The 15,422-nt window shown below is 43.5% G+C and overlaps 1 protein-coding gene across 1 annotated transcript; it reads right to left on the bottom strand.

Annotated features, from left to right (window-relative positions):
• Positions 1 to 287: 287 nt before the first annotated feature.
• On the bottom strand, positions 288 to 5,080 carry LOC133908539 (phosphoethanolamine N-methyltransferase). Its single transcript, XM_062350610.1, has 12 exons — positions 4,776 to 5,080; positions 4,476 to 4,603; positions 2,990 to 3,127; positions 2,719 to 2,856; positions 2,346 to 2,489; positions 2,059 to 2,169; positions 1,835 to 1,976; positions 1,465 to 1,745; positions 1,078 to 1,239; positions 931 to 984; positions 767 to 841; positions 288 to 650 (listed from the first exon to the last, which is right to left on the bottom strand). Exons 1-12 carry the CDS (start codon positions 4,813 to 4,815, stop codon positions 555 to 557), a joined length of 1,509 nt encoding a protein of 502 aa, XP_062206594.1. The 5' UTR covers positions 4,816 to 5,080; the 3' UTR covers positions 288 to 554.
• Between the last annotated feature and the right edge of the window lie 10,342 nt (positions 5,081 to 15,422).

Raw genomic sequence — 15,422 nt, 5'->3', positions numbered from 1 at the left:
TGCTGGGCCGCTGGCATTGGCCTTCCTTTTGTGCTGTTTCAAGTCCGAACGAGACGTCAGAAAGGAAGAAGATATTCTGATGTTTAGCAGCGAATAAAATTCCGAAGCCGGGTGAAAAACTGGTAGCAAGGAACACAATTTTACAGCATTTCAAGTTTTCAACTTATGTATCCTGCCAATCATCTAGTGTTCCATATGCCAACGTCACTGCTTTCACCAATTTGAAAAATAGATACATCATACACTTTGTTCCAGAATCGACAGACAGCATTGCATTCATGGATAGCTTAGCAAGAAAATCGAAACGTCCATTAAAGATAAAATAGCACATATATAGTAACTCATAAAACCACATACTAAAACATGCAGACAGCTTATAGACTTCACAGATAGGTTGTACTGGGTCATAAAATGAATCCAGTTTTCTCCAGGATAGGTACTAACAGACTCGCTGAGTTCAGAATAACTAATGCAACCTCAAATAATAGTAGAAGGCCCACATGCAACGAAGCTACTTTATTTGTAAATTCACACGCATCTGGATCATCAGTTCATCACTTGGTCGCGATGAACAGCCCCCACCTCTGCTCACCAGCAGAGCTCCTCTGCAGTTTTGCCTTCCATCCGTTCACAATATCATCATAGTCCTCCTGGATATAAGTGAATCTAAGAGTTAGCGATGCCTAAGAGCCACAAAGAAAGGAAGCAGGCGACTAATTTGCCTGCCAGTTCATGGTTGGACTTCATAAGGGCATTATTGAATCACCTGGGTGAAGTCAGACAAGAAATAGCCTTTGTTCTTCTCAAATTTAGCTACCTCCCTCTGTAAAACACTGAGGAACTGAAACATAGCATAGAGAAATGATTAGTATAATAGAAACTAGTGTCCATCCAAACATCTTAGTGGAATAGCTATTTAGCCAGAGAAACCTGATCAGTTCGGTCCTCAGCGATGACATCACAGAAACCAGCATTCTTGAGCATCTGAATAGTTTGACAAACAAGTTAGCAGTTCTACATTATGATCAGAGCAACTGTAATAAGTATTAACCATATAGAAGTGCCAGTAAGAAGCACCTGTCCATAAGCCTCTACATCATGGAGGTCGTAACCTCTCTGCTTAATGTATGCTGCAAATTCTTCTGATGGCTTCCCAGGACTCCTACAGTAATCGCTGATAAGGACCTTCCCCCCAGGCTTGAGCCATTTGAAGAAACTTTTGAACAAAGAGGGTTTATCCTGCAAAACAAAAGCAAATGTCATGGTAGTCAAAAATCAAAATAATGTTATTCCTCAAGTTTCATTTCATATAATTTAGGATCTTAGATGTACAGAATGGGGCTTCCAAGTAAAATACACATCTACAATGGGATACGCTTTCCATCAGATTGTAGTTCAATCATCTTGGAAGAAAAAGGGACTTGAAATGGACAGTACATGATATGTGTAAACTGTAAAACATACTTGTATATGAAGGATTGTGTCACGGCTGTAGATGACATCAAATGTGTTGTCTGGGTATGTCTTCGTGGTGCAATCAGCAACCTCAAACTCCACCGAGCACTTGCGCCCAATTGCACGCTCAAGTGCAAATGAGACCATGTTTATGGAAAGATCAATACCAACAACATGAGCATCATACTTTTCAGCCATATAAAAGTCACCTCCCCCGATTCCACATCCAACATCAAGCACCTTATGTCCAGGTTTAAGATCCAGCTTATCCACAAATTCTTTCGTAGTCTCTGTTGGATATTGATAAATAATCACATTTAAGGGCACATTGCAAATAGAATATCACAGATTTAAATTAAAAGGGAATGCACCCACTCACCAATTCCACCAGTGCTCACATAACCTTCACCAAAGATGCGCTCGTAGCGTAATATTCCACTAGTTTTGTACTGCACATTGTCCAAAAATCTTTGAAATCCCCTATCTTCCGTTGAATTGACTTTTTGCCATACCCAACATATCTATAAACCATGGAGTCATGCCCATCACTAATTTCATTTGACCATGGGAAATGCATGTGTATGTGCATGGACAGAGAAGTACCTGGTTTTGATTTTTCTTGTTTTTAACATAAGCTCCGATACATTTGCAAGTAACCAAAGAAAGTTCAAAGGAATTCCCATCTTGATCGAAGGTGTGGCACTCTTTAAAAACCTTTTTATGAAAGAATAAATCAATTAGCTATTTCAATCAAAATGGTATTGAAACTAAGAAATTAAAGTGTGGGGCAGCAATCCGTCATATAAGACCAGAAAATATTTAATTGTCAAGTCTGATACTCATGTGACAGAAGCTAAGGGGAATAGCAGTAGGACAGTTTGCCTTCGCACCTTAGTATAAAACCTTGGTTCCCGATAGTGTGTCGGATTCACTTTCCTTTTTGAATCTCCAGATTGATGAAAGCAAGATTCCCTAAAGAAGATATAGCCACCAACTTTCAACCATTTTACCATTCTTTCAACTAGCTTCTCAACCTACAATAAGAGATAAGAGTAAGAAAAATTCAGGAGACAGAGAATCAAAATATATCCCACTTTAGCAGTTAGCACACTCCAACAATGAATTTAACCCACATAGGCAACAACTGCAATTCCTTTTTTTTCTGGAGCAGATCCATTTTACAAGAACAATTTCAGCTGGAAGATCTAGGATTACCATGGACCTAAATTTTGTTAATTATTCAGAACATGGCTCAGCCATTACCTCTTCATCTGAAAGATACATCAATAACCAGTTTGAAAATATCAGATCAATGGAGTTAGCTTCAATCATCAGGTCCGGGGATGTCACATCAGCACACATAAATGACGCATTCTTGTAGTGGCCATTAATGCTTTTATTCTACAAGAAAAAGATGCATAAAGTATTCAATGAACCAAGCATAGCATACGTGTAGAAATTGGAGAAAGCCACCCCATTTCAAGCTACCAAAAACGAAACGTTTAAAATCAGAAGAAACTGTAAATTTCAATACCTTCTTAATTGCACTTTCAATGAAATCCAGGGCAAGAACATTCCCTGCTGTTTTAGCCAGTTCTCCAGTGAAACGACCTATTCCAGCACCAAGCTCCAGTACTGATTTTCCTTCATATGAAGGAAGTAAAGACAGGACCTACAGAAAAGGAGCACAACCATATCAAAATGTTAACCCTGAAAGCCCAGGAGCACCTTCTCTGATATATCAAAATGATGTCTACTGAATGCAAAAATTACACAGTTCTTTCAAGCTCTCAATGCACCTGGCGTACATATATCAGACTGTTGTTGAAAATACAATAGAATAGGTTTAGTTGTTAAATTAAAGAATGGATTAATACCAACGTTTCAGTTCTCAATTTCATAATTCTTTTCCAGATATTACATGAAACAAGAAATGTCATAGTTACAACATGGAATGGATCAACACATGCTTCCTGCAAGGTAGACAGAACCAAACGAATGTGTTTCTTGGAAAAAAAAACACCTTACTAGACAAATCAAGGTACCTATCACAAAACAGAATAAAATAAATTCGATATGTAAATTAGCTTTTGTTTCATTTTTTCATATTGCTTAATATTTGACAGTTGAGAATGTGGACAATAACCATTTAAAATTGAAAAGATACTAATGGGGATCATCAATCGAATAGGGGCCTGATTCCCAATCGTCATATAAGGGTAATGTTCAAGAAGGAATGCTATAATAACATATTTTCATGTGAGGGTTGTCCGACAAAATAACTATTTGCTGCCAGCCGATGTTCATGTTATACACTTATACTATCTCACACAATAAATTGAAAGGAGTTAGTTTATTTTGACTAACTTTGTTCTTCGTTCTCCCAAATAATTTTCCTTTTGAACTCCAGGTGACCAAGAAAATGATTAAGATCAACAAGAAAGTTTACTAATCTAAAGTAAACATGTTTACCGACCACACTTGAACAGGGTAAAAGGCCTAGATTAATTCGACTAATACAGAAAAAGGTAGACAGCAAAACAGATTTTTGCACAACAAGTTAAGGCCAACAGTGGCACTTGACCTTAGACAGGTTTGCCAAATGCAAACCAAGTACTTTGTTTTTTACCTAAGAAATTTGTTATATCTCATATTTGAAGTTAACACCTGGCGACACCTCAAGTGGAGGCGCAATTTTCTTGAGCCAGATCACTTTTTTGACTCGTCAAAAACCAAAAGGTATCTGTCAACGGCAGCCTCTCCAATTACAGTTATAGCACACTTGTGTAGTTCTGTTGAACAACACAAATTGCCGAGCAGTTTGCCCCAGAAGAATGTACAACCCACTTTGTTTCACAGCGCGTCCCTTTTAGAGATTGCCATGTGACATTTGGTGGGCGAAGGCAGACACATGCTCCACGGATCCAAGAAGATGGATCACAAAAGGGACAAGACAAAACAATAATAGTATTCATTAAACAATGGAGTGGCTTATGAGTAAAATGTCGTCGCGGAATCACCTCGGGGCGTTCCTCCTTGTCTAGATCGGCGGCGCGGGAATCGAGCATCATGGCCTCGACGGTGAGGTTCCGGGAGTGCTCCTCCCAGTAGCTCTTCTGCGCCTTCCTCTCCTCCACCTCCAGCTTCCCTGCAACGCCAACACAACCCGCAAGCAATGATCCCCACGAACAACGCACACCATGTGCTCGACACTTCTCCCCAGCCAAGCCAACAAGACGAAAATGAACCCGAAAGAGGAACGCAGCGAGCAGATCTGATCCGCTCTGCACGGATCGGCGTGCGGCGGTCTACTCTCTTACCATTAGCAGAAACAACGGCGGCGGCGGCGGCGGCGTCCATCGCGGCTAAGTCCGTGCGTGCGTGCGTGCGTTCGTTCGTTCGTTCGTCAGTCAGAACCAAGTTCAAACGAGGGGATTGGTTAGAGGGGAGGGGTGTGAGTTTAAGATCCCTCAATGGCGAGGCGGGCGCGGGAGAAGCTCCGGGAGCGGCGGTTGAATGAGCGGCCGCGCTGCTGCATCCACCACCGTATCGCGGCGAGGTTGGGGGAGGGAAACAGGAGGAGAGCACTGTGGTCTGGCGACTGGGATGGGAGGGGGTGAGGTTGGAAGGGATTATATAGGCGGGAACCGGGGGCGAGTCGGGGAGATCCGATGGACCGTGAGATCTGTGCCGGGTGGAGCCTCCCGCAGCATGCCAGCATGGAGTACTGGATCGGCATTTGTTTTCTTGGGCCCTTCTTGTCGCTTTGCTCAGCGCTTGATTGGAGATTAGGTACACCGTTAGCTGTGCTGAAAGCAAATTTTATTACAATTTATTCTATGAAAGATACTTTCTATTATAATAATACATATTTATTTTATTTTTTCACTTTTTCAGTTTAGTCATTGGATCATATGATGACCGATATGGATAGAATCTTACGAAGATCTTTTAGATAATATTATATAAAATTCGCTTTCACTGTGCACAATGACGGAGTCGTGAGTCACCGTTTCGCACGGTGAGCTGAGACGAGCGTCCGAAATTTAGATTACTGCAGCACGAACTCGAACCAGGCACTCGATCATTTAGAAACTGAATGAAAGCCAAGGGTTCATATCTCAAGGAATTAATTCAAACAAATGGCTCGTGCAACCTGTGTGGATCCTGGCCCACCAAGTAGGAGAGACTATTTCTTTTTTTTTTACCTCCTTTTCTCCTTATCTTCTTCTTTTTCCGTCTTGCCCAAAAATTAAGAGAAAGGCTTAGGGGCTTCCAAGTGCACGTGAGGGGTAGGAGAACTTGAGGCCCCGCGGTGGATCAGCCCTGCCTGCTAAGAGATGAATTGAACTTGGTCGACACCAGAGATGCTAGTTTAATAGGTTAAGGCACGCATAGATAGCACTAAAAAGAAGCTACTCACATGGATGATTCACGGCTGCAAATTTGCAATTGTCTTAGGGCCAAATCCTCCAAACGACCTGGTGGCACTATCCTACGTTACCTCGGCACGTCCGATCGCATGCAACTGAGCGAACAGACGATATTCAGGGAGAGGCTGTTAAAAAGGTTGGTGCAAGCTACAAGACGCACTCCCTTGGAATCCCACCACGCAAGCATTGGTCATCAGATTTTGACACCGTAAAACTTGAAGCTACATGTGTTGTTACTGTCGAAATATAAGTAAATTATCTATCTTTTCTTGTCAGTTTAATTTTTTGGTGAATTGATTGGTGTATATAAATAGCTTAACATGGTATTATGGCTAGAGATCTCGAGTTCAAGTCCTGACAGTCACAATTAAAAAAAATTACAATCAACTTATGTTTTCACATATGAGACTTGAGGTGAACTAGTTAATATATACAACTCAATAGTTACAGACCGAGTCACTGTCTGTCAACTCTATATATGATACCGTTATGACAGTAAAAGTAACATATGGCACTAGCCGCTTAGATTCTATTACCTTTTTTAGACCAAAAGGCGATAGAGAATTGATAGCAGGGGCGAAGGCACGTTGGTTGTACGATTGTGGTGCACGTTTTTTTCAGCTAGTTAGCAACCCATCTTACCCCCTTTGTGCACCCCCTAGCCTAAACGTGTGCACTAGGTCGACGAGCGCGCGGCTCAGTCGGACATAATGCTGAATTGCTGAATGCTGAGCAACCAGGTGCTCCACCCCTTCTGCAAAACGTGAGGCAGCAACCATATGCGCTAGTCACAACGCTTCGATGACCCTTTGCTAGTTGCTGGTTCCTTCAACGCCACCACTATGGATTCTTGCTCGCACCTTGCCCAATACGCTCCCCAGATGGACGAAGCCTTAACTCGTCACGCCGTTGCCGTCTCGCCATATCAGCAGCCCGCAGTCAGCTACCGGACCATCAGAGCAACCGATTTAGAGCCCTTGCAATAACTATGGAGGTCGTCGCTGCAAAGGCAAGCCATTCGTATTTTTTTCCCAATTTTTTTGTTCTATTCCTCTTAATTATTTCAATTTCTTTCAAATAATTGAATAAATCTATGCTCTAGGGTTCCAATTTGATGAATATGGCTTCATTTTTTTTGTGCAAATACCATCTACATTGCATGTAGACTCTATTTGTGCAGATCTGAGTTGATTTTGTTTATGTAGATGGCAGTGGACATGTGGACATGTGACGTAGTAGATTCGCTCACGGGTACGAGTAACGTTTATATCTCACCACATCGTCCACTTCTCTGATGCATGAAAAAAGAGAACTGGTTGCATGCTCGCAGCAGATCCGCTCAAGTGTGGTGTGGCCGTGTGGGTGCAGTCAAAATCCACATCGCCACCGGTGCGTAGAAAACTCACCACGTCGTTGGATGAGTAGCACCCGCTGCATGCCCACGTGCGCACTGAAGCGCGACAGGGAGTATCAGATACAACCGAGAGCTCTGGCTGACCATGGGGAAAAAGGCTCCGGGATCGGCGGTTGTGGTTGTAGCCTTGTACGAGCGGCCGCACGGCTGCATCCACCGCCTGGCCTGGCCACGCTGAGAGGTTGGGACTTGGGAGGAGGAAGCGAGGGGGGTGATTCCAACCGCGGCTGCCCTGCCGATTAGGAATTGATTAATTGCAGAGGCGGGAATCGGGAGCCACAGCCGGGAGGGGACCGGTAGAGACGATGGACCGTGAGATCTGTGGCTTCCGCAGCACGGATACCGGATCGACATGTTCCTTTTCCTCTCTCTCTCTCTCTCTCGCTCTCTCTCTCTCTCGACATGTTCCTTTTCCCCTCTCTCTCTCTCTGTTCGGGCTTTTTTTTGTCGTTCTGGCAAAGCTGCTCTGTGGCCACACGATCGGGAGTCACCATTTCGCCTCACGAGCTCTCCTGCACGTCGTGAAAACGATGGGAGAATTTAAGGATCTGCCACTCAAAAGAATGGCACTCCTCGAATGCCACTTTCCTGAATGTCATCAATCTTTTGTCACCTGATTAACTTCAGAATTTGCCACGTCGTGAAAACAATAGGAGAATTTAAGGATCTGCCACTCCGAAGAATGGCACTCCTCCTCGAATGCCACTTTCTTGAATGTCATCGGTCTTTCGTCACCTGGTTAACTTTAGAATTTGCCACTTTCACCACATGTGTGTCCGCGATGATTTCATCGTATAATATTTTTAATACGTCTATGTCCTTGTTTGCACGAAATTGCACAGGTGATCGTGCACCTTGTTCCGAAATTGGCTAATAGCATTGCATTTCGCTTCTCTAGCTAGTTTCGCAACAAACCCGTACCTTGAATCAGAGAAAAGAACAAGCACATATATATCGGTCACGCAGCTGCATGCCAAGAGGAAATAGGTACATCGGTACAGCACACGACATAACAATGCAATCACTGGACTGTAAAATTAAACCAGTCCCAAAGCACTATGAATAGGAAAGCAGTTAGGCACTGCAAAGGCTCATTAAGTTCAGAATAACGAAGGCAACAGTAAATATAATAACAGGGCCGCATGCAATGAAGCCAAATTATTTATAATTCGAGTGCGTAGAACATCTGGTCAAAGCTGCAAAGTAAGCGCAACTGCAATGTCGGTGCCTACTCCCGCAGCAGCTGCAGTCCGGGTGTCCGGCTGAACGCAAGTAAATATCACATGAATTTTGGTACAAGATACACCCACAATTCATTCATTTCAGATGGGACATAAAAAGTCCAGGTGCCGAGGCCGAACTGCTTGTCGCATTGCCGTGGCAGGGCAAATAGGGATCACCTAGTTAATAGTTACTGTGCCTCGGGTGATAATTCAGAGATTGATGCTCTCAGAGCTGAAAAGATGCACCTGTTTGTTGTTAAGGTTTTGGTTTGACATACCGAGTAACCTTCTTTTCAGAATTCACATATCAGTTATATTTTCAAGTCTAACTCACCTCTATTCTTATAACTGTTCAAGAGTCTGTATTTTCTTTAAACGCAACCGACAGAAGATCTAACAAAATCATAGTGATAAGATAGAGAAGCCCAACAAACCAGAAAAACAAAGAGATCTAGAACAACGCAACAAATAAACGACAAAAGAGAAAGGGAAAAAACACGACCTCCAAAAAAAAAAGAGCCAGAGGCAAGAGGTTACTCTTGCAAGAAAAAACACCTTAAGTGGTGCGTCCCGACGATGATCAAAGTGTTTGCTTCTTTGAAGATCCGTTTCACAATCTGAGCCACCGGCTATTTCTTTTTCTCAAAAATGCATTTGTTCATCTCTTTTCAGATTTCCTAGGCGATCAACATGACAAGTGATCCGAGAGTTTTCCTTAAAAAAAAAATGAAAACAGGACAGCCACATATCAGAACGAATAACCGACTACTTTAGCTTTGCACCAATGAGAACTGTATTTTCCAAAACCTACATTCGTCTTCAGCTTGACCTTGATTGAGCTTAGAAAGTGATCCATGGGCTCGCCCCTCTAACAATGTTAGCAAGGGCAAAGTTATTGCTAGCCCTGTTCAACTTCTTTTTAGTACGTCGCCTCAGCTAGATTCCTCGATTAGGAGAAAGGAAATGATCTGGAGAGAAGAACGTACGAGAGGTGGCTTCTCTCTTTCGGTCGGTCAGGGTTGCTGGCGCGTCTCGTGGCCGCCAGCTCACCACCACCGGACTTGGATGTGAGAAGGGAACAGACGGTGGCGCCGAGTGGTTGGCGGAAGCTAGAACTTAAAAGAAGAGGGAAGAGAGCTCGGAGAGGACGGCGCGCTCACGCACACCGCGTGTTTCTGTTGGGCACGGCTAGTTCATGCACAGGCGCACGCTGTCGGCGTTGGCGCAGGCGCACCTCGTTTTCTTTGGAACCGATCGAGTTTTTTTTCCCTGGGTCCAGCCCTCCAGCCCCAGCGGTAGCCGTGGAACGAAGTGGAACCCTCGGCCGCGGAGTCACGAGTAGAGCAGCGCAAGCTAGAACTTGGAAGAAGAGGGAAGAGAGCTCGGAGAGGACGGTGCGCTCACGCACACCGCGACTAGTTCCAACTGCCGGGGCAAAACTATGAGCCGACGGCAGGCGAAACCGGGGATGAGGGTGTGCGTTGGGAGACGTAATGTTTATTAAAAACATTTATTTATATCAAGATTTGTATTAAAAATTAGATAAAGAATTATAATATATATATATAAATTAATAAATAGATAAGTATCATACACTACCAAAATAACTATGCATTGCAACACTTTGCGATGTGTGTCAGACTAGGATCGAAACGGGCAGGGCTTTCAGCTTTTTGGCTATATAAGCTTGCCAGGCTGCGCAACGGGAAACCAAGAAACTGGGCTGTAAACGGAGCATCTGTTGGCCCATTGAGCCTGTTTGGTTTGGTGACCACGAGACGAGAAACCGAGAAACCAAAAGCTAGCTGCTAGCGCTCGTACGTCTGATAGATCAAAGTTTTAACGGTTTATTCAAATATAAAAAATAATATTTGTAACATTTAAAGGTAACGTTTGTAATATTAAAAAAACATCAAAATAGCTCACTGTATGCATCTGATTCTGAAAGAAAAATTCTTACCACAATATCTCGTCATATTGCACGTAACATTTTCGGGCAAAACCCTATATCGTCACTGGACCTTGAACTCAAGTAAGAGATCTTAAGTGAGCTCGACTTCTTGCGCAATCACACTAAAAAATGACATGAAAATGAAAATGGTCCTAAATACTGTCGAGTTTCTTACCCTCTAAATATATCAACCACCCTAAACAATTGCAACATTAAAAAATTACTACTGCAACATCTCAAAATAAATATTGCAACATCCCAAATCACCTGGTACAACATCGAAAGAAGCTAATCCAGTTGCAACATCCCAACACTTCAGATTGCAAAAGTTGTTTCCGATTGCTGTACACATTAAATCAAAAAGTTGCAACTTAAATTTTATATTATAAACATTCTAATCGGTCTTGACCTAAATCATGCGAATAACATCAAAGAACAAATGAAAGTAACTCCAATATTTCGGATTTAATCTTGCAGCAAACCAAAAGAATTATCACAATATCGAAACTCACATGTTGAATACATCTCGTTAAGAGGCACACACGACAAACAGAGGAAAGGCTGCAACAAATCGGATAGGGTCCCATCAGACATGGAGAAAATATGACATAATCAGCAAATAAGAGATAGAGATGGTCTTAATACACACTTGGAGGCAAAGTGATCCACACAAAGCTCCACTTAAGACCTCACAAGGCAGGCTGATGGTTTCCCATGCTCCAATCGTGGCCTACGAGGCTTCAATTGTAAGCTCAAATCAACCTCTTGTAGCTCTAATTGTGACCTCCTAAGGCAAAAATGAGCAAGAGGGTGAAAGCTCAAGCAATGCGAGATGCTAGCGAGCACAAAGGTGATCGTATGACCAATGCGGGCGGGGCTACAGGGAATGAAGCCAAGTGAAGCAGAAGGAAGTTGCGAGAGCAGGCTGAGACCGATGTAGTTAGAGCTTGCATGAATGAGAACGAGCCACGTAGCGTCCTAACTTCGCTTGAATGTTTGTTCTGCTACTGTTAGTAAGGCTTTGACCGGATTTGACCATTTTTGGTTCCATGCTAAACTGTTAGTACGGCTGCCACTAGGCTTGTTTGAGTGTTTGTTCTGCTACTAAACCAAAGGCTGCCAACTTTGATCAAATTTAGCCATCGTTTGGTTTCGTTTCAAAATTCCGACTCGAATGCACCTCTCTTCAAAAGTGGCATGCTCGCATGTTTGTGCGCTTCTATGCTCCCGGGCCCTCCTTGTGGATTACACAAGGTCTAAAGAACAGTTCTCAAAATCGAATTCTAACTTGCTAAAAGATTTATGCATACCCCAATGAAGGGATGAAGAAGCACGAAAGCAAAATAAGCATGACTAAGAGCGTGTTTGTTTTAGTTTTTACAATTCAAAGCTAAAATAAATAGACAGTTTTTTATTATAGCTTTTTATAATCCGTTTGTTGGATTATGAGAATTTGATAAGCTGTCTTCTCTCATTTTTTTCATAGATTGTGAAAGTCTATTTTACTAAATTATCCATAAAAGATTTTTAGAATTCCCATATGAAATAAACAGAACCTAACATATTCTTCTTTTACTGTGCTGTCAGCAATTTACACTTCCACAGAAATTAAACGACCACTTATCAAACGAAAAACCAACAAATACACGATCAAGCAGGGAAGCACATGGTACTTTATTCTCAAATACTTATTACTGCTCACTTCTATACCCAAACACCAAATTGAAACCCAGTAGTAGCAACACATACCACGAAACCAGCTTTGCATTTCTCGCCTGATGCGGCACACACTCCCTACTCTGCCCACGCCGAGAGGCCAAAAAACGGAAACCGTGGTCCAAACAGAACCCCCGGCGCGAGGAAACAACGAGAGGCGAGCGCGACACCAGGCCAACAACGCAAAACACCGCGACCGTGACACGCAGATACAAACCAGCACCCATCACAAGGACGATACAAACCAGCACCCATCACAAGGACGAGCGCGCACAGTAGTAACACAGAGACATGGCAGGTGCTGGGACGGCCCGACGGGTTTGGCTCAGTCGCGGTAGAACGCGAGCAGCGCGACGCAGCGGCAGATGATGCGGAGCCGCGCCCTGTGCTCCTTCACGACCCTGCGGAGGCCCCTGGCCCCGCGCCTCCCCTGCCTCCTGACGACGACGAGCTCCATCTCCTCCGCCTCCTCCCCTGCCCCGCGCGCAACGGCGAAATAAAAAAAACGCGTGTGCTGATGACACCGGCTGCCGGCGGCCTCCTCCGCAAACAAGCTAGCGGCCGGAGCTGGATCCTAGCTAGACGATCCACGTACGCACCAGGAGTACATATGCTGGAACGCAAAGCGCTTCGTGTGCCGGTGGCGTTCGCTCCTGCCGCGCTTATATACTTGGGCAGGCCGGCTGCACGAGAGAGCCCTTGGATTCTGGATGGTTCAATGCAGGTCGCATACTCGCATTAGGTGCAGTCCTCGTGCAGCTACCTAGCTGAGTAGCTGTGCTTGTACGTACGACGACTTGACCGCGCTAGCTTGGCATGCAGCCCCGTGCAAACGCAGCAACCTTTCGCCGGACTGGCCAACTGGATGTCTGGACACGGTGCAGCGTTCATAGGCACGTGGATCCAGATTATTCGAGGTAATCTCGGCCGTCCGTTGCCTGATCCCGTTCCTTAATTTTCCGGGCGATTATGATTGGACTGGCATCGCGGCGTAGTGTTCTGATTTCCGATGGTTGCATACTGTGGCCGGCCCGTCTGATGTCTCTGTCATCGGCTCATCGCCGGTGCATTGCATCGCGAGCCAATCAACTTTTCTTCGTAGATCTGCAAATACTCCCTGTCTGCTTGTGTGCCTTGACGCAGGAGCAAGAATCTATCTTTCTCGATGGAGTAGTGCAAACAATGCAATCTTTTGATTGGCCTTACCATCCTAAAAATCTCTGCAGTTCTCTCTGATGGAAGGATATGGGTCTCTAATCGAATGTAACCTGTCAGATCAGGTCGATTTGTCAAGGATTGACAGCCATTTCGAGCAAAATCTTCCGACGGGGTTCGCTTGGCCGGTGGTTGATCCTGAGCTAATCAAGGCACGGGTGTTACCACTCCTGTGAAGTTGTGCATGCATGATCCAGCTCGATCGGACTTGCGTTCAACTCTCAGGATTCAGGATACATGTTCAACTCTCAGGATTCAGGATACATGGTACCCAGACGGCCAACGAGGCCATCTTGGCTGGCATCTAGTCGTTGGCTTAGACCCTAGAGTTCTAACTTCGAGATCATATAGAATTTGAAGTTTATAAAATAAAATAAAGTAATTTAAATATATGTTTTCAATTTATAATAAGAACATGTCTCAATAAAGACCTACAATCTGTTCATAACTTCGGTTCCAAAAAGGTCTGGAGCTAAAGCTTTGTCAAGCTCTTAATCTAACATCGGGGATCACTTGTTCACGCCATGGATTCGCTATATTGACGCGCAAGCCAGTTGACTGAAACCTTGGTGGACACAACCGTTAACGTTGGCAGAACAAATGCACATGTATCAATTTCTAAATTCCGGTCAAACAATAGCTAGTTGTTGATATATTAGAACAAAAAATTATAACTTGCCCAAAATATTCACAGTCAAATCCTCTACACTTGAGAACATTATTCAGGGAAACCGTCATATATGGTCCTAATTCACCAGGATATTTCAAATCGTCAGAAACTATGGTACGTATGCCTAGGGCTAGACACAATCAAGTTGACTCCAATGATGTAGGAGTGTTTAGGCCATACACTTGGCCTAACAAGACACAGAGGGAGATATATATGTGTATCTCCAGTGAATCAGAATGATTCACGAGGCATTATGGTCCACAGATCTTGAGTCAAAGCTAGCGCAAGCTGACAAACTGCGGCATGTGCTTTGGAGTGGCAGCTGATCACTGAGGCTGAAATGCGGGGCCTTCTCCTTTCTCCCCTTATATATAAGCACACCAGCCGTAGAGAGAGTGAACATGCTAGTCGTGCACATAAGCATTTGGATCGATATATAGTTTCTGACGAGACGCGAGCACGACACTCTAGTAAAAGAGTATATAGTCACTATACATGATTAGTCAACACAGCAACCCTGCCTAATTCGTCCTTTCTCTCAAGAGAAACCCCCCTAATTCGTCAACCATGATGAAAAAGGCAACGAGCCAAGAGAAGAATAGTCGAGGCTTTGGGAGAATGTTCAAGGAGTAGAAGTCGAGGCTTTACATCAATTGGCGATGCGTCGCCATGCTTGTCTGTTATCGTGACTGAACACTGATCAGCACTTTTTTTTCTCTCATCGGATAATCAAATTTTTGTTCAGGTTTCTAGTTCCAGAATATAGGATTATCGATTCTTTGATGTATATACTCTTTTAGGAAAATTCGATGTATTTAGCGTTTGCTGTTAGTTTTTTTTTTCTTTAACCCTTTAGCACCTGTTGTTTTCCACCCTTGTGGTTAGATTCTGAAATTCTTGTTGTGTATTTGATAGATTCAAAATATAATATCTGGTTCACTTAAAAAAATGGATATGTGTATATGAATCCTGATAGATCAATGGCAGCATCTTTAGTTGGTCGACACTAAAAGTTGATCTTGACCACGAGCCATTATTTAGGGGCAGGGCACCAAAAAGCCTTGGTTATGACAGCTGAATTCAGCATACGCGGATAGCATTTGTTAACAGCAGTTGTAAAATGGTAGGTGCCAAACCAACCGTTGGACACTTGAGCTGCTAAAAGTAGTTTATAAATGAAGGAATAAACAAGAAATAGATTTGAAGCCTAAGTTGTAAGCTTCTAATTCCAGCTATAACATTGCTGGGCCCGGGTAGGCCGAATTCCTGTAGCTCCATCCTATTCCCATGCAACATGTTATTCAAGGTGGTTCACAAGCTTAGCTGAATGGAAAAAAAAATCTTT

The sequence above is a fragment of the Phragmites australis genome, chromosome 2, assembly GCF_958298935.1.
Source record: "Phragmites australis chromosome 2, lpPhrAust1.1, whole genome shotgun sequence".
Taxonomy (NCBI): Eukaryota; Viridiplantae; Streptophyta; class Magnoliopsida; order Poales; family Poaceae; genus Phragmites; species Phragmites australis.
The sequence above is the reverse complement of the archived record's forward strand: the minus strand, read 5'-3'. Positions and strand labels throughout refer to the sequence as shown.